Source organism: Eptesicus fuscus, chromosome 3 (genome assembly GCF_027574615.1).
Source record: "Eptesicus fuscus isolate TK198812 chromosome 3, DD_ASM_mEF_20220401, whole genome shotgun sequence".
NCBI classification, from domain to species: domain Eukaryota; kingdom Metazoa; phylum Chordata; class Mammalia; order Chiroptera; family Vespertilionidae; genus Eptesicus; species Eptesicus fuscus.
This window is the reverse complement of record NC_072475.1, coordinates 77,135,737-77,160,615: the sequence shown is the minus strand read 5'-3', so window position 1 is coordinate 77,160,615 and position 24,879 is coordinate 77,135,737. Positions and strand designations below refer to the sequence as shown.

The 24,879-nt window shown below is 37.3% G+C and overlaps 1 protein-coding gene across 1 annotated transcript in view; it reads left to right on the top strand.

The window, feature by feature from the left end:
* Nucleotides 1-23,576, top strand: part of LOC129147986 (zona pellucida-like domain-containing protein 1) — a 45,836-nt gene extending 22,260 nt beyond the window's left edge. The window contains exons 4-11 of the mRNA XM_054712151.1: nucleotides 944-1,125; nucleotides 2,969-3,041; nucleotides 8,080-8,177; nucleotides 9,417-9,497; nucleotides 15,647-15,818; nucleotides 17,061-17,169; nucleotides 22,968-22,997; nucleotides 23,401-23,576. Of these exons, the coding sequence (XP_054568126.1) occupies nucleotides 944-1,125; nucleotides 2,969-3,041; nucleotides 8,080-8,177; nucleotides 9,417-9,497; nucleotides 15,647-15,818; nucleotides 17,061-17,169; nucleotides 22,968-22,997; nucleotides 23,401-23,576 (921 nt within the window). The remainder of the gene's footprint in view (nucleotides 1-943; nucleotides 1,126-2,968; nucleotides 3,042-8,079; nucleotides 8,178-9,416; nucleotides 9,498-15,646; nucleotides 15,819-17,060; nucleotides 17,170-22,967; nucleotides 22,998-23,400) is intronic.
* The last annotated feature ends 1,303 nt before the right edge of the window (nucleotides 23,577-24,879 follow it).

The window sequence follows — 24,879 nt, the reverse complement described above, 5'->3', positions numbered from 1 at the left end:
CTATGCTATTATGAAGGTCAAGAGCATTACCTTATTAAGATTATTTTTAATATGGTATGATAGTTCTTAAATTTTAGTGGGATTGGAAAATACAGTGAAAGCTCATCAGTTCCAGGAAAATACACACATGGACTATACTTTTGGGAGTTCGTGATCCCCCTGAAACCCATGTATGAACTACTGCCCTGGAAGCAGATAGAATCTGTATGTTCCACAGAGGAAGACTGGCTGAGAAGATCGACTCTCAGAACACTTGTGACCTTAAATCATTTCTTTAGAATTTATCCTGGGGGCCCCCAGATGCCGGCCTCACTGTGCTATTCCGAAGATGTGAAGGTGAACAAGGGGGTGTCACTATGGCTGAGCAGACTGCCAAGGCAGGAGGCTGCTCATGCTCTGTGGCCACTCCTATGATGGAGATAGACATTGCATGTGCAGGGGCGGGAGGGTGTCAGAAGTTTCCTAAGAAAGATGAGATCCAAGGCAGGAGTAGCATATGTCATGGTGAAGTGGGGAAAGAGGAGGCAGAGGAGTCCGCACAAAGCCCTGAGCAATAAGGGCCTATGGGGCTGGGGCATTATTATTAACCAAGAGTGGGAGCCTGGGAATATGAAGGTAAAGTGGAAAACAAGATCAGATTAATAGGAATCTTTTAAACCATGCCACAGAATTTGGAATTGTCATGAACATTTTCAACATTTTCAATCACTTGTTATAGCACTATGAACATATAATCTCTTTTTTATTTATGAACTGCCTTTGGTAAATATAAAGTTTCATTAAGTTCAGACACATATAATCACTTCAAGATAGCATTATGTTTGTTTAATTTCCAATCATGATATGTTATAGTTGGAAGAGATCCTAATAATGATCTGGTCTAATGTTTTCTTTTGCATATGAAATGCTGTGATTTATACATAGCTATTTACCATCTCAACAGGTATCCACAGTCCCTGGAGCCAGTGCTTATGGAAACACAACTTCAGTACAAATAGGAAACATTTCAGGATACATCGATACTCCAGATCCACCAACAATCATCAGCTATCTACCCGGGCTTCTTTACAAATTTAGTTGTAGTTATCCATTGGAATACCTGGTTAATAATACACAGCTTGCTTCGTAAGTTCCACTTTATTCTTGGTGTCTCATATTGCCTTTATGTTTGAGTCATTTCTTATCCTTGAAGGAATTATAAAGATTTATAAGAATTTATTTAGAAGAATTTGTTGAGAGTAGCCAAACTAATGTGATGGAAACCCTATTAGGTCTTATCTATCTATCATCTATCTAAATTGTATGGTCCATATCAAAAGCTCAAGCAATAAAATATATATTATATTTTTATATACTTATTATATATATTTCCCTCCAAATTAAACCTCAAACTAATCAGGTGTCTGCCTCAGGTTCTCTTTGCACCCTTCAAAATAGCCCAAGAACCTAAGAACTCTGGGTACTTGTGCGGTCCAGAAGGACCTGTCATATTTCCAGTGTGTAGAACATTCAGTGACTACCTTGTTGGGTTTGCATGGCTTCAGTCTCTGCCATATGCTCATTGTTGTATTCTGCTGTCTCAGAATCTGAGGTGTCACCTGCACAGATGCTGATGATTGGCAAAGAAAGGTGGCATGGCCCAGAGCCAAAGAGCTCCAGCCATAGACTGAGTTCATAGCCTTTGTTTACAGTTATGTATCCATTCATTTTTCCAAAAACACATATTTCAAGACAGGGTTATATACACATCCTGTATAATAAAAGCCTAATATGCTAAGTGTCTGGCCGTCTTGTCATCTGTTCAACCAATCAAAGTGTAATATGCTAATGATATGCTAAGACCACTCAACTGCTTGCTATGATGTGCACTGATCACCAGGGGGCAGACAGTTGACCAGTTGGGTAGTTGCTATGACGTGCATTGACCACCAGGGGGCAGATGCTCCAATCAGTAGGTTAGCTTGCTGCTGGGGTCTGGCAGATCAGGACTGAGTGAGAGGAGCAGTACACACCCTGGAGCCCTCTCATGATCTCTCCCCAGCTGGCCAACCTCCCACATCCCTCCCCAGCCCCGATCGTGCACCAGTGAGGTTCTTTGGCCTGGCCTGTGGGATCGGGCCAAAACCAGCTCTCCGACATTCCCTGAGGGCTCCCGGATTGTGAATTCGTGGACAGGGCCTCTAGTTACAAAATTAGCATGTAAATTTGTCAAGTAACTTTGACAAAATGGGATGTTCTATAGGAAGACTTCCCTCTCCAATTCCAGGGTTTGCTATCACAAAGGTATAGTTGTTGTTTAATCTTAGTTACAAGGGAATGTGAAGAACACATTTTGCTTTAGATAAAAAACATTCATAGCTGATTTTAATGGCACAATGATTTTAAATATTTTGGTCAAAAACAAGTTTTTAGTATGGAAAACAGGACAAGAAAGGCCTTGAGTCTAACAGAAACAGGTGTAGAGAAAAGCAGGTCTTGCTCTGCCCATACTCTATCTCCACACTAAACATACCTGAGTTCCACTGTGTATGGACATTCATTCAATTATTTAATAAATATTTATTATACACCAATATGTACCATGCCATCTTCAAGTAGTGAACAAAGTAAAACAAAATCCCTGATCTCATGAAACTTCTAATAGAATTGATGAAAATATATGTGCATCAGATTCAAATTCTGCAAAAAGTCTCATATAAGTAATGCAAAATGGAGGGAAAGATGCTTTTATGAATAAAAATATATATATAAAGAACAGTTTGTCTTTACTTTTGGCTGTTCTTGCCTTTTTATTATCTATCTCTAGTGATTTAAACCATATGCCCATTCCAACCAGGCCTTATTTAAAAATATGTCAGGCCTACTTAAGGATTTTAGTGCCTTAAATCTAACATTAAGGTATAGCTGGAACTTTTAGTTTGAAATTCCATCAATGTGTTGTGTGTTTTTTTTCCTAACTCTATTTTAGGTCCTCAGCTGCTATTTCTGTGAGAGAGAACAATGGTACATTTGTCAGCACTTTGAACCTGCTCCTTTATAATGTAAGTTGATGGGTGAAGGATGCTATTTTCTCTCCCACTGTTCTGAGGAACCATTTTCGCAAATGCATTTTATATAAAAATCTACTTAAAGCCACGTTAACTTTGTTATCCTTTGGTACATTTATTCATCTTTCCTACCATTTTCATATATCTTGGTGATAAAGGTGTAATAAAAATTCATTATTTCCTAAAAGTTGATAAATGACTTAAATTTATTTCATAAATGTGATTCTGCACAGTTATTCTAAGTGTCTCTCTACTTTTAAGTGTATATGTTTATTTATGTGTGTGTGTGTGTGTGTGTGTGTGTGTGTGTGTGTAGCCACAGTCAGGGTCAAGATTTGAAGAATAATAAATTTGTATTAAAAAGTTAAGAAAAATCCAAATGACACTTCTCTTGAAGGCATGCTTGGTTATGAATGTGTTAATATCTTTAACATGGCTTTTGATTGATGTCAATTCTGTCACATTTGAAATAATTTGGGTTGACTACATAATATTACCTAAATGTTCATCATGTAAATATCAACAGTGGCAGAAAAATATGAAAAGTACATGGATTTCTATTTATAACTCTAACATTAATCCTTTAAATGATATTTTCATGTTGATTAAAAAAATTTATTCATACATTTTAAATGCCTGATTTAAATATCAATTTTTCAATCTATCAACCAACATTTCTGTAAATTATGAATCTGATTTTTACATTATTATTCATGTCATCATGGCACTGAGTTATAATTCACACAACTGATTTAAAAGTCAGTGCTTTATACTTTGAATATAATGAGCTATAAATATTGTAGTAGGACATTTTCCAAAGGCATTTTAAAAAATCATGTTTATAAGTTTGTAGTCTGACACCACAGAGTTCTAAACAACAAATTAAAATCTATTGGAAAGAAGATGCTTTTGTTGGTATGATTTTCTGTCATTTCTAAATTTTCTTGTGTAAGTGGTTGCTAAGTTACTTGATTCTATAATTTCAGCAAATATGTGCCAATATCCATTCCCAATATGACCAAATGTTTATTATTATTGTGAACAATATTTTAATTTAAAAAGTTTCTATTTGATGACTGGTGTGGACTCACTATTATTTGTTATAATTGAGTGAAACAAGAATGATAATTTCTGATCTTAAAAAAAGTGAAAAATATATCCACATGGCATTTTATAATCATACTAGGGGCCCAGTGCATGAATTCGTGCACCTTGAAAGAAACTGTGGGCTGCAAGGCTGCAGTGGGCACAGGGGCGGGTCTCGGCCCATCCTCCGTGCCCCGTTCCAGTCCCTCTTGCCTCGGCCTCCGGCAGCCCCGCTCCCACTGCTGCTGTTCCCAAGTGCTGATGGCACCAGCCCCCTCACACCCACTGACAGTGCGGAGCGATTGGGGCCGGTGCCAGTAGCGGGTGCGAGCAGGGCTGGCGCCATCAGTAGGTGCTAGTGGCAGCTGCCAGCTCCAATAGCCCCTCAGGAGCAGGAGGAGGTGGAGAAGCCTTCAGGGGCGTCTGGGGCCAGCAGCCACTGCTTGCACCTGCTGATGGTGCTGAGAGAGCAGGGCTGGTGCTGGGCACTGGCAGCAGGTGCAAGCAGTGGCTCTAGTGCTGGCAGCAGGTGCAAGGAGGGCTGTCGCTGGCAGCAGGTGCAAGTGCCGGGTGGGACCGCAGCATGCAGGAGCAAAGAATTTTCAGTAACTACCAGAGGCTCGCTCCCATAACAGTGACCAGCATCCCGCCTTGGTCTGGCGCCCCCTGCTCACCTGCTCCACCATCCTGCTGCAGCTGACACCAGCCATGTTCCACACGTGCCCCCTGGTGGTCAGCGCACATCATAGCGACCAGTTGTTCAGTTGTTCCATCATCCAGTGTATTTGCACATTACCCTTTTATTATATAGCATATTATGTGAAATTAAACTATTTTCTCATTGGAAAAGCAGAAAATCAAAATTTAGACATGATAATTTCAGGAAAACTACTGTTAACGCCTTCCCTTTATTATTAGAAATAATGTAATAGTATTGTTGCTAACTAGACATAATTCTTCAGAGAGTTTCTATAATCTTAATGTTAAACAAAAGCCTGTAATTTAATGATAACTTTAAGATTTTAATTCCATGGTAAAAGGTAATGAATTGTTGGATATCAGACTATCAGTGAAATAGGTAGTGCCAGAATACTTCTCATTTTTAATCAGTTTACAATAAAAATATTACTAATGGTTGAATTAAAAATTAAATTGAATTTTAAAATTCATTTAATAACGAGTTATTTAATAGAGTTCAACCATTTCCAAAAAAAACTTGTATTTTATTTTTTATTTTTATTAACAGACTTTATTTTAAGAGCAGTTTTAGGTTTATAGATAAATTGACCTGCAAGTACAAAGAATCCCCACAGATCTCCACTGTCTGCAGCCAACTTCTATTATTTTGGGATATGCTTGTCACAGTTGATAAAGCAATATTGATATAGTATTAACTGCAGTCCACAGTTTACATTTATGTTCACTCTTAATGTTCTATATTCTGTGGGTTTTGACAAATATCTTTGACCTGTGTCCACCTTTACACAAGAGTTTCACTGCCCTAAATTACTTAAAAAAACACACATGGGACCATATTAATATTTTGCCAAGTTATAAGACATCAAAAAGTTAGTAATTTGTAATAGAAATATGTTTTAGTATACTTTCACTAATTAATCCCAAGTCATATTTATTACTTGTTGGAAACACTAACATTTAGCTACCCAAATGTGATTTTATTATAGCACTTCAAATTAAATATTATTTTAAAACCATGAGGAACCCTATCTTCCTATTTCACATGCAGGCTCTTATTTCTAATCTTTAGGAATGATGAAAAGTTGCATTATATACTTACTACTCTTATTCTCTGGTTAGTCATTTGGAGAGGAAATTTATGCTTACCCAATTGGGATTCAGTGCAATTTTTATTTCTATGTGTTCTGGGATTCAGTAAATATTAGTTGGAAAAAATTATTTATAAAAAGTAATGACTATATGGACTATCATATTTTCATATACGTGACTTTGAGTTGAAATGTGGCTTTATTTCTGTACAATATAAGTATATCGTTTTCTCCTCTGCAAAAATAGAAAGTAAGAGTGAACTTGTGAATTTAAATTGTACCTAAATATTAGGTGTCTTCTGAGCAGATACTAAAACAGTAAATCTGAAATAGTGGATGTTTTTAAAAGTTGAAGAAAAAAATCTAAAATAAATGTAATTTATTTTAGAGACAATATTGTACTGACAAGAGTAAAGGCAACTATCCAAAATAGAGAACTATCTTTTAGAAGCAATTTTAGGAGGAAAAAATGTGATGATTCATGGTTAAACTACATTATTTGCAAATGACTTTGCAGTATAATATTTGTAAAGAAATAAGTTTCTTCTGGACAATATAAGAGAAAAATGCTGGATAGTTAGAGAAAAATTACTTGAAAGTTGGAAAAGGGAGAGTTTAGGGTTTGGCCAGTGACAAGGGCTGTGAAAGAATTCACAACTGAAAGAACAGATGTAGAATGAAAGTTTATTTTACTTTCCAGGAGAGGAAAGGGCCAAGTATTGCTAGTCAATACAGCTCAGGGAAGAGAGGGTGGCCTACTCTTTCAGGCAGTGGCTGTTATTAAGCGACAAGGAAGGAAGGGGGATTCTGTTGAAATTGAGCAGATTCCAGGGGTTGTCTTGAAAAGTTACCATTTGTTTGCTTTCTAGGAGATAGTACCACAAATGTCCCAGGGAGGTGTCATCTCAGTATTTCTCCCAAGCCTGTAAAGTATTTCTCCCAAGCCTGTAAAACAAGCTTAGAGAAAAAGTTATAAATAATTTAAAAGAGGCTTGTTTAAAGGGGAGGAGGATGGGGGAACTTTCTATTAATTAGAGATAGAGATTCCTTGGTGTGAATTATCCTTGAGTTGTGGAAACATCAGGGAGGAGGGGGATGCAAGAATGTAGCCTTGAGAGTAGCTTATCTTGTTGCACAGTATGAACAGAGGAGCTAACAATCTTGGGGTTTAATTACCAGGTGTTTTTCATAAATTGTGGAAGGCCACAGCAAAGAAAAGGAAAGGTCTTTTTCTGTCCTTAGAGGGAGCCAGAAAGATAATTAAATAAAAATACTACCTATCTGAAATGGCTAGAGGAGCTATTATCATTTATCACAGAAATAAATAAGTACAGCATATAATCTCTCATTTATGTAGCTTATTTGGGAATGAAATATTCCACATGATTGCAACTTTTTAAAAAGTTAAACATACAAACTACTACTGTTTTAATTTTAAAAATTCAAAATCTGTTGCTTTTTTCCAGCCTTTTAAAACATATGCTCTGTATTTTGTCTTGCTTGCTTGATAACTTTGAGATTTCATAATGAATATTTAAAAATTATTTTTGCTACAAAATAACAATATCTTCAGATTTACTGAATTTGGGAGAAACAATTTACCTCCAGACTAAATGATTTGACAGTTTACAACTCTATCGCATGCATTTTGACAACTTGGAGAACATATTGGTCTCTTTTTTTGGTTTTCTATTAAATTTGGTAATTTGAAATTGCCAGAAAAGTGATTTTGGGTAAAGACTTTCCAGTGTATAAAGACATTCAATTCCCATGGCTAAGGGCTTAAACTAAAGCAGGTATAATTTAAATAAACTTTTTAAATAAATGAAATATTAGTTTAAGTAAGCTGAATATTGACAATTGAATATGAAACAAACAAAACATTAACCATTGACTAACAGATAAGTATAATTTAAATTCACTTACCATCATATATTGTAAACTAGGGGAAAAAGATTTATGCATGGAAAAGAATTTGTTACTTGCATATGGTTTAGGACAGTTTAGACGAGAACTAGAAGATTAACTAGGTCCTTTTTGGAGTTGGTTTGGTAGATTTACATTGATTTGTCCCCTTTTGGATGACATTACTGTTTTAAATGGTAAATATGCTGTTGTTGGAAAGGCAATAATGTATTGTTTATTTTTTTCATCATTAGGATTCAACCTACAGTCAACAGTTAATTATCCCAAGTATAGGATTGCCTTTAAAAACCAAAGTATTTGCAGCTGTGCAAGCCACTAATCTGGATGGCAGGTACTTTCACACTCTTATCTTTTGTTGGTTAAAATATTTTTGCTGCCTAAAACCTCATGAATCACAAAGTTAGCTCATTCCTTTCAATTTCAAAAATACTGTCATTGCCACAATGTTTAATCATGCTAATAAACAGAAATAACAAATTATAAAGATTAAGGGGTAACACTCATTTTTATGTCATTAATTGGAAAAATAGCAAGTCTTCCAATAAAGAAGGAGAGGTAGTGACTGGAAGAGGGCATGGGAAATCTTCTGAGATGCCAAAATGTTCTGTTGTTTTTTCTCCTGAAAGATGATTAATCAGATGCTATCATTTTGTGAAAACTTATGATTTGTGTGCTTTTCTATTTGTATGTTACTATTCAATAAAAAAGGTTTATTAAAAAATCAAAGAACTCTCTTCACAAGAATCTTCACCAAATTTATATAAAACAATCCTCAGAAACATCTCTCTGTAAAGAAAAACCACCAAAAAAAATCATTCCATTTCCATATGATACTTAGAAAATTTAGAATGATCAAAATGGAAAGAGAATTCAAACGCTAAAGATCCAATCCTGTCCTATAAAAATTTAATATGTAAATGGCTTATTTTGGGTTTCTCACATATTATTACTTAAATTGTGTATCCTGAAGAGATTATTATACTCTAGAAATTTGGTTCTATGTTAGCTTCTCTCTCTCTCTGTGTTCTTTTATTGGCATTCAATTCCCATGGATTAGTAATTTTTATAACACCAGAGTAGAAATGAAGTAATGTATACATGTACGTATAGTCTGTCCTTGTGGAGGAAGGCTGTGTCTTTGCCTCATGGCTTTCTTCTACCCACCACCACTGATTCTGGCATAATGTAGAGTGTGTAATTTACACACCAAACTCCTTTGCTGTATGTGGTATTGTAATATTCTTGTCATCTGTTAGAGACACTAACTTTTGGAAACAGACTACCACTGTTCACAGTGAACTTAGAAGCATCTATGCAGCTCACTTTTGGGTTTTGTTTCCTCAGGCTTTGACCGTCCACTTGCCTTGTACGCACATCCATTTGATGTAGGATGGCAACTTATTACAGATTTTAAAACACCTTTGAGTTCAGGAGAATGTCCTAATCAATAAGAATCTTCTGCAAATAACTAATAAAAAACTATATTTCATGGGGTAAGACAGTTGTCAATATTTACTTGCCTTACCCAAAAGGAGTTGTGACTCTGGATTTTGTTTGCCTCTTCCTGCAGATGGAATGTCTTAATGGATTATTGCTACACAACCCCATCAGGGAATCCAAATGATGATATTCGGTACGATCTCTTCTTTAGGTAGGTGTCTAAGTCCTGCACTGATAGCAAAAACTAAATTGTAGGTAATTGAATTGGAAAATACAAGCCATTGATACACATTATAGGGCACTTTTATAGTTTTCAAATGTGAAGTTTTATATTTTGAACTTTTATTCCTTATAAAGCTGTAAGTATAAAAATTGAGACCCGTTTTCAACAGGAAATGCTGATAAGGCTATTGTTGAATGAGAGTTGCAAGTAAGTTAGGTTCATCAAATATGTTTTATTCATGTTTAGGGTATATGGGAATATTTCACTGTCTTGGCAAAAGCATGGCTAGGCTACTATTGTCAATAAGAGAAAGGCAGTGGGAGGGTACTATTTATTCACAGCTAGACTTGACTCTTCACAAGTTAAAAGGAGAGTAAAGTTAAAGTAATGGTCTAGATAATTTAGACCCCAAAATGCTTTTCTCCATTTATCAGTATTTAATATGAAAGTATAAAATAGCCTCCTATTCATTTTTTTATTAGAGCCAGTAACTTCAACTTCATTCCCCAATAGACAGTGATAGAGTGAATGTAATCTAAATTTGGGGAAAGGGGACATTGATCATGAAAACATTCAATCATCTCAGTTCCCTTTCAGCATTTTTATCTGATAGCAGAACAGACTTGAGAGTCAAGCAATGGCTTCTAATCATCCTTACAAAATGCAGTTGGCCCAGATCACTGCTGCTAATTGACACACGATGGGAGTAATATGATGAGAAACCAAAAGAATTTGTTTTATTGGCTAATCAAGGTGAACATGATGTTCAGAGGTTATGGTCAAACTGATACTCATATTGCATTGCTGGAAGTGTTAATTTGGGCAATATTTTTGAGAAAAGTTATCAAAAGCCTTAAAAGATTTCATGTTCTTTGACTCTATGTTTACAAATTGGGAAGCATATTCTAAAATATTGATAATTTTCTGGTATATCAGTGCTATTTAAAATGGTAAACATGGGAACAAAGTGGATGTTCAGCAATGAGGAAATTGCTAGGTGAATTACGGAGAACCAGTAAATTGAGAGCTCACCCAGGCACTGCAATCATGTAATTATTTATAAAATAGAAAAAAAAAATGGTTGGTTGTTTTTTACTTTCTCCCTTTCCATCTCCTCAGTTTTTCTATACTTGAAATATATAGTTCTTATAATTTAAATGTAATAACTATAAAGTGAAAGAATCATATCTGATTATATGTACAGCTACCCTCATTTATGTTATATATGATAGAAATGACTGTAAGGAAATACATAAAATGGTTCACAGAGATTACTAATGCATGATGAAATTGTGGATAATTTTGTTTTGACATTTTTCTTTTTCCAAAATGTCTATAATAATCACAAATTGCCAATGTGGAATACAATTATCAAACTTCTATCTGGTATTACCCTGGCTTCAGCTTAGTTTTCAGTCTTTTCAGTTTTCTTGTTAGAAACTATAGAAGAGTGAAATGTGTAACTAAAAGAAGTCTCCAAAATGCCAGTTTCAGTAAAACTAGGAGGAAAAAAAGCCCATAGAAAGTCCAAAATATGATAGTGCTAATAAAAACAGTTAAGATTAAGAGAAAATGGTGGAATATGATCATGAATAAACTTGAGAAACACAGGGCAGAGAAAACTCAGCTGCACAATTACATTATTAAAAAAAAAAAATTGCCTGTCATTGTAAAACAGGAGGGTGGCCCATGAATTGGGGAAACCCTTGAGGAAGGTCATTAATATTCTACATTGCCTTATGAGTCCCCAAGGTAAAAACAAAACAAACAAACAAACAAACAAACAAACAGGTCTGGGAAAATCCAACTCTTTCATATATGAACTAGAGGCCTAGTGCACAAAATTTGTGCATGGGGGTATCCCCTTTCCCCAGTCTGCACCCTCTCCAATCCAAGACCCCTCGGGGGATGTCTGACTGCTGGTTTAGGCCCGATCCTAAACTGGCAGTCGGACATCCCTCTCACAATCTGGGACCACTGGCTCCTAACTGCTCACCTGCCTGCCTGCCTGGTCAACCCTTACTGCCCCCCCCCCTGCTGGCCTGGTCGCCCCCAACTGCCCCCCCACCAGCCTGGTCACCCCTCGCAGCCGCTACTCAGTCATTTGGTCGGTCCTCACTAACCCCCCCTGCCAGCCTGGTCGCCCCATGCAGCCTGCTTGTTGAGTCATTAGGTCATCCCTCACTAACACCCCTGCTGGCCTGGTCGCCCCATGCAGCCTGTTCCGTCATCTGTTTGGTTGTTTCTGTTGCGACGGTCGATTAGGCTTTTATATATATTCAATAAATGAAGGCATTTCTGACAATGTTCCTATATACTACAAAAGAAATGCAAAAAATGTCAGAAAAAAAATTGTTAAAGATGAATTAAACTCATTAGGAAAAATATTTTCATGTGCTGGTAGGATAGCTCAATTGGTTGGAGTGCCATCCCATACACCAAAAGGTTGTGGGTTCAATCCCCAGTCCAGTTGTGTAGTGGAGGTAACCAACCAATGTTTCTCACATTGATGTCTCTCTCTCTCTCTCTCCCTCTCAACATATCCTGGGTGATGATTAAAAAACTTATAATAATAATAAATGTTGCCATGAAACAGATAGATTTATAATCAAATATTCTAACAATTATTTTGTTTTACAATTTAAGAAGTAATTATATTTATGAAGATACAATCAAAAGAACTCAGGTCAGAAAGAACAGTAAAATTTAAGGCCATGAAAATGTGAAAAGGGAATTGGGAAAATTTTAGATGAAATTGAAAAAAACAAATCTATTGAAATGGAGGACATAATTAGAAGGCGTGCAAAGGAGAATAGACACAGCAGACAGCACAGTGTGGGATATGGAAAATAAAAATAAGAAATTCAATTAAAGAGAAACAAATGTGAAGGAGACGATAAAAATGTTAGAGTAGAAACAATAGAAATAAAAGATGGCAAAAGGAACTAAATTCATGTATAACATGCATAATTGGAATCCCCCAAAGAAACCAAAATAATAGAATAAAACAAATATCCTCTCTAATAAAATGGTACTATGCAAATTAACCATCACTCTGCTACATAAGCCACGCCCACCAGCCAATCAGGGAGAGTATGCAAATTAACCCCAATCCAAGATGGCTACAGCCACAGTGAGCAAGGTTTCCCAGGTAACGGAGCAAGCCAAGCTTTCCATAGCCGTTGCAGGCCTAAGCCTCCACTCAAGCTACAAAGTTTCAATTATAGAAGGTAAACAAATTCAAACAAATGGCGGCAGGATGGAGCTTGAGAGAGCAGGCCAGGGTTGCCGGCAGCAACAGGGGAAGCAAAGCTTTCCGCACACCCTGGCCGGGCCCACCCACTTAAGGCAACAAAGTTTCAATTATAAACCCAACACAAATGGCTGCGGGCCTCAGAGGGAGCCCCAGGCTTGGCTCCGCTCCAGGCTACAAAGTTTCAATTGTAGAAGGAAAATAAATTCCAGATACCAGGGCCTCCCCTTGGGTTGCCAGGGGGCGTGGCCAGCCTGCAAACCACCACAGGCCCCTCACTCAGGCTGCTCCATGCCCCAAGGGAACCCCAACCTGATCCGGGACACCCTTCAGGGCAAACCACCTGGCCCCCACCCGTGCACCAGGCCTCTATCCTATCTAATAAAAGAGTAATATACAGATTGGTCATCACTGCAACACACAATATAGCTGCCCCCATGTGGTCAAATATCCTGCCCCCATGTGGACACAAGATGGCCACTACAAGATGGCCAGCAGGAGAGGGCAGTTGGGAGGCACCTGGCCTGCAAGGGAGGGCAGTTGAGAGGGACCAGGCTTGCAAGGGAGGGCAGTTGGAGGTGATCAACCCTGCAGGAGAGGGCAGTTAGGGGTGACGAGGCTGGCAGAGGAGGGAAGTTGGGGGCAAACAGGCTGGCAGGGGAGCAGTTAAGCATCAACCAGGCTGGCATTGGAGTGGTTAGGGGGTGATCAGGCTGGCAGGCAGAAGCAGTTAGGGGCAATCAGGAAGGCAGGCAGGTGAGTGGTTAGGAGCCAGCAGTCCCAGATTGCGAGAGGGATGTTCGACTGCCGGTTTAGGCCCGATCCCTGTAAACCAGCAGTAGGACATCCTTTGAGGGGTCCCAGATTGGAGAGGGTGCAGGCCAGGCTGAGGGAAACTGCCTGCCCCCCCCCCCCATGCACAGATTTCATGCACCAGGCCACTAGTAGTTAATAAAACTCTAAAATTATTAAATAAATGTGATACTATGCAAGACTAGACACATAGATGACAAAAATTTGGAAAAGTAAGCTGAGAAATAGATCCAAAACGTGAGAATTTACATTATGGTAGGCTGTGATATCACAAAGCAGTGGGATAAACAGAGATATTTTAAATAGTGCTGGATAATGGGTAACCATGAGAAAATATAGCACTAGATCTGTAGTATACTTCACTCAATACACCATAATGAACTTTACACAGATTATTAACTTAAGTATAAAAACTACACCTTTAAAAGTGGTAGAAAAATATATTAACACTAGCGTTCCCATTGCAGGAAAAATCCTGCAATAGGGTTTCCTGCTGCACTCTACCCCACCCCACCTCCGCTCCTCCCTTGTCCCCCGGCCTGCCTTCTCCGCCAGCCCGCCCCACTCTCCTTCCTTCTCCCCCGGCCCCGCCTCCACTCCTCCCTTCTCCTCCCTCCGGCTTGCTTGCTTCTCTGCAGCTTTGCTCCCTTCAGCATCTCTTGGCTTCTTTCTAATCTGTCTTGATATGCAAATTAGCCGCCATCTTTGTTGGGGTAATTTGCATACTCGTCCTGATTGGTTGGTGGGCGTGGCTTGGTTGGTGGGCGTGGCTTGTGTGTAGCGAAGGTGCGGTCAATTTGCATATTTGTCTATTATTAGGTAGGATAAGAAATATTTTTAAAACTTTGGAATATGGAAAATCTGTCTTCAGCCCAAATACTAGACACCATAAAAGAAAATATTGAAAATATAACATGAAAATAAATGTGTATGTGTGCACACATGCAGACACACACACACACACACACACACACACACACACACTCACACAAACTGTGAGGAATGTCCAAAGCCAAATGACAAAGTAAAACAATATGCAACTTATATATGAAGCAAGGATGCCCGTTTCCTAACATATAAAGAACTTGTAGGAATCAGAATGGAGAGGCCAATCATAGAAATTTGGGCAAAGGACATAAGCAGTTTTCAAATTAAGAAACACAAAGTGGCTCTAATGTATACGAAAAATGTAAATAATAATTATATGGTGATAGTTTATTTTTCCCTTCAAATAGGGAACAATCCAAACATTTTTTCATAGGCTTTATTCATGTAGCTCTGGGGGAAAATAGGGATTTTTTTCATATATTAACGAGGAAGTACAAAAATGTAACAGTATTTATAGAGGGTTATGTAGCAAACTCTATCAATTAATCTCACAGATATATTGCATAGATACCCTGCACATGTTCAAAATGCTGCATTATAAGGCAACCTATTATTTACTCTGTTTGTAAAAAGTAAAATATTCAAGGATACACAATTAGATAACTAAATAAACTCTGTCAAATGGAATACTATACAGCTGTGGATCACGAATGAGGAGGCTCGCTAAGTATAGATATGGAAGGATCTCTTAGGGTACATTACTAAATTTTAAAACAAGGCAAGGTCCAAACATATTGATTGTGCTACAGCTTGTGCAATAAGGAAGCAACAATAAGAATATGTTGCTTGTGCTTCTCTTTGTACATTCCCTGGCAGGACACAATGCAAGTGGGATCACCTCTGGCAGGTTTGTATGTGGATGTGACTGGTATGGACAGGGTAAAAGATGGGAGGAGACTTTTCACTATATATACTTATATTTTTTATTGTTATCATGTGAAATTACCTCTAAAAATTGACAGTAATGTCATAATCAGGAACTGATCTATTTATGTTCTATGATCAAAGTCATTCTTATATCTGTTGAGCTAGCTTATTCTCTTATTAAATGTCTCTAGCATGGCATGATTTTGTTAGCTCTTAATGTAGTGGGGTACTTTTAAGACTGCAGAGATTTATTTACGAGTCCCAGTGGGCTGGTAATTTCCAATAATATCCTGTTTTCACATTCCCTAAAATGCAGCTGTGACAAAGATCCGCAGACCACGGTCATTGAAAACGGTAGAAGCCAGCAGGGCCGCTTCTCCTTTGAAGTGTTCCGATTTGTGAAGCACAAGAATCAGAAAATGTCCACCGTCTTCCTGCACTGCGTTACCAAGCTCTGCAGAGCTGATGACTGCCCCTTCCTTATGCCAGTATGTTTCTGAGCAACTTTAGTCTAAATCATCAAATTGATCTAAGCTGAAAGGTTATCAAGTGCTCACTAATTTCTGTAGTGAGAGTGGATGTTCATCAGGTCAAACTGTTTGCAGTAGGATTTATTCATTCATCCAGTGGAGATCTATTGAACGCCGACTTTGTGCCAAGCATTGTACTGGGAATACAGAGATGCATGCATGAATTCTGAATTCAGTGAGCTTATCCTTATCCTAGGAGCAGGAAATAGTCATGAAATGAAACAAGAGAAAAATGTTATGGCACAAGGCAGACATAGATATGGGCTGTAGTAAGAGGCAGTGCCCATCATTGTGAGAGAGATGAAGCAGAAGATATTAGGAGGGTTGGTGGAAGAGATGAACCTTGAGCTGTGCCAGAAGATGGATGAGCCCTAAAGGAAAAAAAAATCAAGACTGTGAGAGACACTCCATGCCAAAGAGTGGTCAAAGTCACAGACACTTAAACAGAGTAGCCAGGGAACCTCCAGTCCTACAGTAAGGCTGTGGAGCAGAGTGGAAGATGATGGACAACCTGAGGAGGGGGCAGGGCTGGCACTAGAAAGGGAGATTGGGGCCAGATGGACTAGGGATCCCTTGGATTAAAATTAAAATCTATAAAAGGTGAGACTCTGAAGTGCTTAAAGCCATCACATAAACTATAGACCCATTTACTACTGAATAAAAAAATTCTATTGTTGACAGACCTTATAGGGTCATGTCAATATTAATCTGAGAAAAAATACAGGCACATTTTATAACATGAAATGACTTTAGTATGTTTATATTCATGTTCAAATTCACGATTTTCTTTATTGTTATAGACTAGTTTAGTTCTAACCAGCTATATCAGATGTGGTTAAATGGAGAGTTCACATTACCTTGGCTCTGTGCTGACCAACATTTCAGGGAAAGATTTATTAAAGGCTTGAGAGAAATAAAAGAGGAAAAGTTTGATAAACACAGCTCTTTTTTCAGGAGAGCCACTGAGCTGTGTAAATTAATGAGGCAATGCACTACTATAACGGGAGGAAATAAGAAATGTGGCCCAAGCCAGGATAAGAAACACTGTAGCAGTTATACGTAAAGTAAATAAATGCACAGAAGTAAATGAATAAAATTAAACATGTGGTATCTCTTCCAAAAGAATCTGCTTTCCAAATGGCCATAAGGAAACAGTTCTGTGCCGGTGTGGAGTTTCATTTGTTTTCATTAACTCCTCAGAGTTGCAGCCACAGAGAAAGGAGAGACGCAGGGAGGAGGACCACCGGGAGCCCCCAGAGCACTTCTGGAAATGCCATCCTCTCTGCGGGGCCCATCATCACGCGGAGTGGTAAGCGTGCCCCTCCTTTTGTGTGTAGTCACAGTCAGTTCCAAAATGGCTTGTTAGTTGGCTTCTAAGGAGAACACAAAGTGGTTCCTAAAGAGCGCTAATTAACTGTAAGACAAGATAAACTGCTAAACAACTTTAATTTCACAGTAGTTTCCTGTTTACTCAGCTTACACAAAGGGCAGTATTGTCTTTATCACATTTCCCTTTACACACACACACAGAGAGAGAGAGAGAGAGAGAGAGAGAGAGAGAGAGAGAGAGAGAGTATACCATCCTGGACAGTTTCACTTGCCCTTCCCAATTCACTCTACTTTTCCAGCCCTGCCCTCTGCCCCTGACAGACCTGTGTGAACTTGGTCTATAGGCAGCCTTGCCATCCAGTTTCTGGTTGGGCTTGGCCAATAGGTGACGCTGTCAAAAAATGGGAGTGAAGTCCACCCAGCTCCTGCCAGACAACTCTCTTCACAGAGCTGGTCTCAGAGCTGGTCCCTCCCCTTCACCCATTGCTCGATTAACTTTACTTTCTCTTGTGAATTCCCTACATTTTTATTAATAGTCCTATTAAACTCTCCTTAAATTGCCCAGTTTGCGTACCCATTTTTTTCTCCCAGGATCCTGAATATTACATAACCCCGTCTAATGTACTCTTTCATACTCATGAATCTACTAATGTACACAACTGTTCATACACTTATATCCTCATGTATGCAAGTACAATATTTGTGTATGTATATGCTCTCTCTCTCTCAAGTGATATTGCTTTACATCAGCATGAAACCAGAGACATCCAGAATAAAACAGACATGCAGTATAAACAAAACAAATTAAATTTTAATTAAAAAAAAAACACACCAAAAAACTAGGTAGTTTCATCTTTTGTCCTAACAAGCTTTGTGACTTGGGATTGCATTTTATTTCAGTTCTGTGGGCAAATGTTTCTCCATTTTTTAAATAAAGGTTTTGAAAAGTACGCTTAAAGATTCTTTCTAAATCTATAGTTCTAAATTTGTCTTAAAAAGCAGAATTCTGATTTGGGTTATATTTTAATATTTTTATCTATTTTATATTAGCCATAAGTCTATTGTTGTAATTCAATTAGATTATCTTTACCTCTTCTTCCATCCCACAGTGAAAAATGTTTTAAGTGAAGTAGGTGATTAAGCAAAAAGTGGTTTAGGCCTGAAAAATCCAGACAATTGCGTTATTCACTCCCCTGTGTTTGTATCAACATAGCATTAAAAAAAAAAAAAGCTAACAGGCCTTTTAAATAATGCAGACATTTATTAAATATAAAATTTCAAACTTAGTCCACACTCCTGAGAGTTTGGTATGTGTTTTGAAAGGTTTGAAAAGAACTAGTTAGTGGCTTATAAAAGGCCCAAATCTTATCTCTATTTAGCTGTCTGAAATAGCTTCTAGAATCACACTGAATGGAAACTCAGCTCTTGTTGCCAATGATTAGGAATACTTTGGGGTTGGTACAATAAAAATGTTTTTATTTCTATAGAGTGTGTCTAGTGTCAGTTTGTCCTAAGAAAAGAACCTTGAAAGTTGAGTAGATGGCTTTTTTTCTTATTAACCTCCTTGTTTTCCTTTTTACTGGAACCAAATTCAATTAATTTATTTTTTAATTTAAATATTACACATTTCAAATAATTTGCTAGTGTAAGATACTTTTCAAAAACAGCAAAATTTCTATAGATTACCAAGTAGAAGTTTCTAAATAGCTAACCAGAAATTCAGGTTTGTAGGCTTCACCTACATCATATCTAGTCATCCAAAATATCTGTGTTAAAAACTCAGTGAAGTAATGCCTTTAATCACAACACCACTGATGTCATGCAGGATTTCTTCCTTTCTAAGTTCAACTTGTTTTTACCTCATGGGTGATATTTATTCCGAAGACACTGAAGTTGTCTCTTAGTCACCTTGGGCTCTCCACTGGCAAAGCTCCCAAAGGACTATGTTCAATCAAACATTACAGACCCCTTCCTTCCTCTCTGACTCTCTGTGAATTTATTTTTATATAATTTAGATAAATAGCAATAGATGTTTCTCAATTTTTGGTGATCATGGTGGTCTCACTGTGTAGAGGACCATATATAACAATGTTTCCTAAAAAATGTATTTAGTTACTAAATATTATTTTAAATTCCATGTAAACACAGAATTTAGGAAATCAAGCTGTATCCATCCACAGGCAAATCCAATATAAACTTAATGTCCTGCTTAATGACCAAGGCAACCTTCTTTCCTTAGTTTCACTCTATTTTTACCGTAGGTCAGCTAGAATTCATCTCTCCAGATCCTATGGCCGATTTTATAGAGAGAAGTCCAATTTCAGGCTTGATTTGCTCTGGTCAAACCTCTCTGATACTTGGAAGTTTTGCTTTTTTTTACTCATTGAACCACTCCTTTCCCCTTGGCTTAGGTCAAGTTTAATAAGATGTTAAACCTCAGAACTTTTGTTTTGTTTTGTGTTTTAATGAGATCAAATCCATTCTGGTTATTTTTACCCAACATTGTTAAATCATTTTGTTAGTTGATTTAGGAAAATATTTACATCCTCAAAATTCAAATATCTATAAAATTCCTGAAGTGTTATTCTTTTAAGCTCCCAAATACTAAAACTATTTGATAGGAAAATGCTTATCACAGGGTACAATTCTGGAAATTTAAAGGTATCATCACTGAAAAACAATAGTAATATATAGTCTGTTTACATAAATTCCAATGGAGAAGTCCAAGACAAACTCTTATTCAACTAGTTTCATTGAGTATTTTCGGTAGTTAATAATTCACCCAAGTGAATTTATTTAGCCCCTATAAGAGATAGGCACTCTGGTTGGAATTTGAAATACAATAGAAAACAGGCCATAGTCTGCTCTCAGTGATCTCAGAGTTCAAAGGTAGAGATAGACTATGAACAAACATAACAGGGTAGAAAGTAAAAATTTTGAAGGCTCTGAACTTGAAATATGTGGTTCCCTTTACTATATAGGTAATTGAAAAAAAAATTTAAATAGCTTTGCCTGGCTGGTGTAGCTCAGTGGACTGAGCATCACCCATGGACCAAGAGGTCCCAGATTCAATTCCCAGTCAGGGCACATGCCTAGGTTGCAGACTAGATTCCCAGTGGAGGGTGTGCAGCAGGCAGCTGATTGATGTGCCTCTTTCATGGATGTTTCTGTCTCTCTCCTTTTCTCTTCCTCTCTGAAATCAATAAAAATATGTTAAAAAATAGCTTGTGCTAAGTAAGAAAACTATTCATTTTGCATATATCTTTGTACTAATGTTCTTGCCCCCCCCCATTTATTTCAACTACTTATATGAAAGAAAAGCAGAGAATGATAATTTATCTGCCACTTCTGGCTTTGGAACAGCTGTGGCATTGCTGTGACCACTTTTCTCCTATTGGTCCTCAGCTAACATGTTTTTGAAGAACCCATCAAGTTTAGTATTCTAATCTGATCTAATTCCAAAGGTTTATTTTGGCATATATGTCTGTTAAGAACAAGAGGACATGAAAAACAAACAAACTAACAAAAAACAGGAGTGTGGCCCTAGCCTGTTTGGCTCAGTGGATAGAGCATCAGCCTGGAGACAGAAGGGTGGTCCGGGCATGTGGGGGAGGCAACTAACTGATTCGTCTCTCTCACATCATGTTTTGTTCTCTCTGCCTCTCCTCCTTTCTTACACTCTCTCTAACAATCAATGGCAAAATATCCTTGGGTGAGGATTAACAAAAATATAGAAAAATAATTTTTAAAAAATACACAGGAGTGTGTGGTGACAAAAATTTTCTGGAAAATGTCTACCTCCCCTTTCTGGGCTGAATGGGGCTTTGATTTCTTTTTTTTTTTTAAATTGCAATGATACTAATATTGCTGGGCATCAGAAACAGCAACCAGATTAAATTATTTTCTCTACACTTATCCACTATCAAATACAATTCCATACAATATTCTAGTATTACATGCTTGATTTCAGCCATCTGCCAAATGTAGGATGCTTCCAGTTCCAGAGTCCTAGAACCTGGAGCTGGTATGGCTCCTGTGGTCTTGTGTCCCCACAGAGATTTTGTTCACAGCCAAGCCTTTGTGGGTGACATCTGGGATATTGTTCTTACAGAAGTATTGGAGATAATGTGGGAGAGGAGGGGATATTATGACTTTTCTTATTAACCTCAGGATGCAGAAAATAGTTGGGGTACTTTTGCCTAATTTGGGCCATATAGGAGAAAGGAGCTTTCTATTTTTTAATAGAAACATGTTTTAGAGCCAATGAGTTTGATTTCTAAACAAAGAATAACTGTTAGAAAAAACTTTAGAGTGTTAGATATTCTTCTCCATGTTCCAGGGGGGCAGTTTGCCTTAAGAGAAGAGTCACATGGACCTTTTGGACGAATTAATCACAGTTCCTTCATCCCATCTCTTTCCATGAAAAGAAAGTGTCTATAAGAAGGGTGTTACTTGGAGGTTAGGATTTTCCTAAGGGTGCCTTAAAAGGAAAATTGGAGCTGTTTTTCTTTTTGTCCTATAGCAATGCACCGCACCATTCTAAAGATTCCTGAGAATGCGTGCTCTATTAATTTTGGGCATTGCTCTTCAGGGATCAAACAGAGGAACCATCATTTCTGCCAAGACTCACATGTCTAAAAAAAAATGGCATCAGATGTTTTATAAATATCTCACCAAGTTCTCCCATCAATGGTTTCAAATACTGATCCTAGAGTTTTGTAGCTTGAGATATTCATCTCTGACTAAAAATATTTTTTTCATACTTGGCTAGTTTATATTATTTTAGAAAAAGGAGGCTGAGACTGAGCTTTTACTTAAACACATGTTTACTTTATCAAAGAGGCTGTGACAGATGGAAGTTTCTTCATCTGTAAAGTGGGGGTAGCAATCATATATAAACCATATGGCTATTATGAGGATTAAATGTGATAACATATAAAACAGCACTTTATAAACTGTATGGCACTACATGCACATTAATTGTCATAATATTTATCTTCAAAATCTGTCAACTGCACTCATTTTATGGTTCAAATAACAAACAGTCACAGATGCACACACAACCACATATTTAAACACAAATACAAAGTTCACACATTGTACAAGCTCAAGGGTTAATTGCTATATGATTACTAAACAGGTAACAAAAGTTGTAAAGCCAAGTGAATGTGTTCATGCATCTGTTATTATGTTTGCCAGGAAAAAGTGAAAAATCAACAGCTTCCCAGATGCAAATTAACCTACAACTCGAGCTCAGACTTCATGTTTCCCTTTCAGTTCGTTATTAAGTGTGAATTTATCTTCTTGGAGCGTAAAATGATGCTTTTGCTGATTTCGATGGGCAAATTGGCAACACTTAAAATAGAGCAGCACTAAATAATGAATATTTCTCTAGAACAGAATAACAAATGGCAGGCTATAGGGCTATAAAAAATGTAATAACTGTTAACAATTACTGCCCCCACTAACATGACTAAAGAGATGATGATGAAACAAAGCTGGCAGAAAAGAACACAGAACAGTGTATTTTGCAATTATATTGTGGCAGAGTATGGGCTTGGGGAACAGATAGATGATGAAATTTTTCACATGTGGAATGGAAAATTGGAAAGCAGAATAGTTTAGGAGAATTTTTATTATCAATTGCCTTCCCCATGGAGCTTGTGGGTGAAGGTGAAGAGACATGTTGGTAAAAAGTAATTATAGAATTATAATAAACATAGATAAATATTTGGAGACACAATATTGCTATTCTTTTGTTTCTTTTTCCCCTTCCAGATGAGACTCCAACCAACAATTCACAGCTTGGTAAGATAATTAACATATACTGAAACTAAAATTATGATTTTTTAAATTTTAAAGTTTTTTTGGTGATCAGTTGCAAATTCATAATCAACTAAATATATTACAAGTTTGTTATATTTTAAATAACAGTTCACTGAGGATTTCTGAATTCATATGTGACCTGTTGGTCAATTTTTATTGAATTTTATAGATGACTATTATTTTTTGATACCCTGGGGCTACCAAGCTTCGAAACAATCTAATCCTTTGGTTATTGAATTTAAAAAGTCACATAGATTGTTGCTTAATGTAGTGTCATGCTGTTATTCTACAAGATACCAATGGCAGATGCTTGCATATATATAGGGATAAGGTAACATGAATCTAACATTGGGCCTTCCCACTGTGTTTGTCTTATTACTTATAGGTTCTCCAAATGAACCACCATTCCAGCTGAATGCTGTCACCAGCGCACTGATATCAGGAATGGTCATTCTGGGCGTCATGAGCTTTTCCCTACTCCTGTGCTCACTGGCCCTTCTGCACAAGAAGGCACCCGATAGTTTGGTGTTGAATGGCATAAGAAACCCAGTCTTTGACTGACTGCAACAGATTCTTGCTCTGGAGAGAAGGCTCACTGTGTGACCGCAGTCTGTGTTCCATCTGAATTGAATGTGAGCCAGCACTTGATATTTGTAGGTTTGGTAGATTTCACAGTGTAGCTCTTCAGCGTGATGCTAGTGAAAAAATTTTAATAATATTGCTGTTGTCTCTTATGGTCAGCCATATTTGTATGGCACCAATGATTATACTGACAATAAGCAAATAACATTCAGGACTTATATCTTACAGGATAAGTCATATTTTATTTTATTTCAATTTTCTTGTGATTATTGGTTATAGAGATAAAAGATAGGAATAGGGGAAAAAAAGGAATTATTTACGTTTTGCCCCATAAGCATTAAAACCCAATGCACTGGCATTTAGATTTGCAGTCCTGAAATGAAAGTTGTTTTTGTTTTATTCCAGATAATTTCAGTTTGGGAATATACTTTCATTGAATTGACCAATTTAGACATCTGAGATTTAACTACTCATTCTATGACCTCCTGTATTTTGGGATGATTTCTCAAATTGACATTAATTTTCTAGAAAAACTTTTGGGAAATATGTCTTTTAAAAAATTATTGAATTTATTGCGGTGACATTGACTAATAAAATTAAATAGGTTTCAGGTATACAATTCTATAACACATCATCTGTATATTGTATTGTGTGTTCACCACCCCTAGTCAACTCTCCTTCCATCACCGTTTATCCCCCCATTATCCTCTTCTACTTCCTTCACCTCTTTCCCACTGGAAATCACCATACTCTTGTCTGTGTCTATGAGTTTTTTTGCTTTTTCTTTGCTTAATCTCTTTACCTTATTTATTTTATTTTTCTACCTAGTTGGGAAGGAATGTTGTGGAGTATCCATTTCTGATCAAACAGTAAAAGTAGTTTTTAACCTCTGAAGTGACCATTATTCCTTTGGCTGTGATCAGTTTCCCCAAGTCAGCATGTGTTGGCTCTTCTCCAGCAGCTGTGCTTCCAGCAGTCAGACAACTGCAAAGATTATTCTTAACTCAAGAACCATTATTTGGGAAAGCAAGCTGCAGTTGTGGGAAGAGGACCTTGTCCCCAAACATAAGCATAATGTTCCTATGTGGGATTTTAACGATCTAGGTCCTTTATTTTCTCCCCTAGAAGAAAGAGAAAATAGGTTAAATGTATTTTGCATATCTTTGTTGGAGTCTCCAAAAAATATGTTTCTTTCCTACAAATTTCTGATGCTGACAAAACAAATAGTGTGGAGGAGGCTTTATTTTAAAGGTGTCTTCTTGAAAGTGTCATAATTGCTATA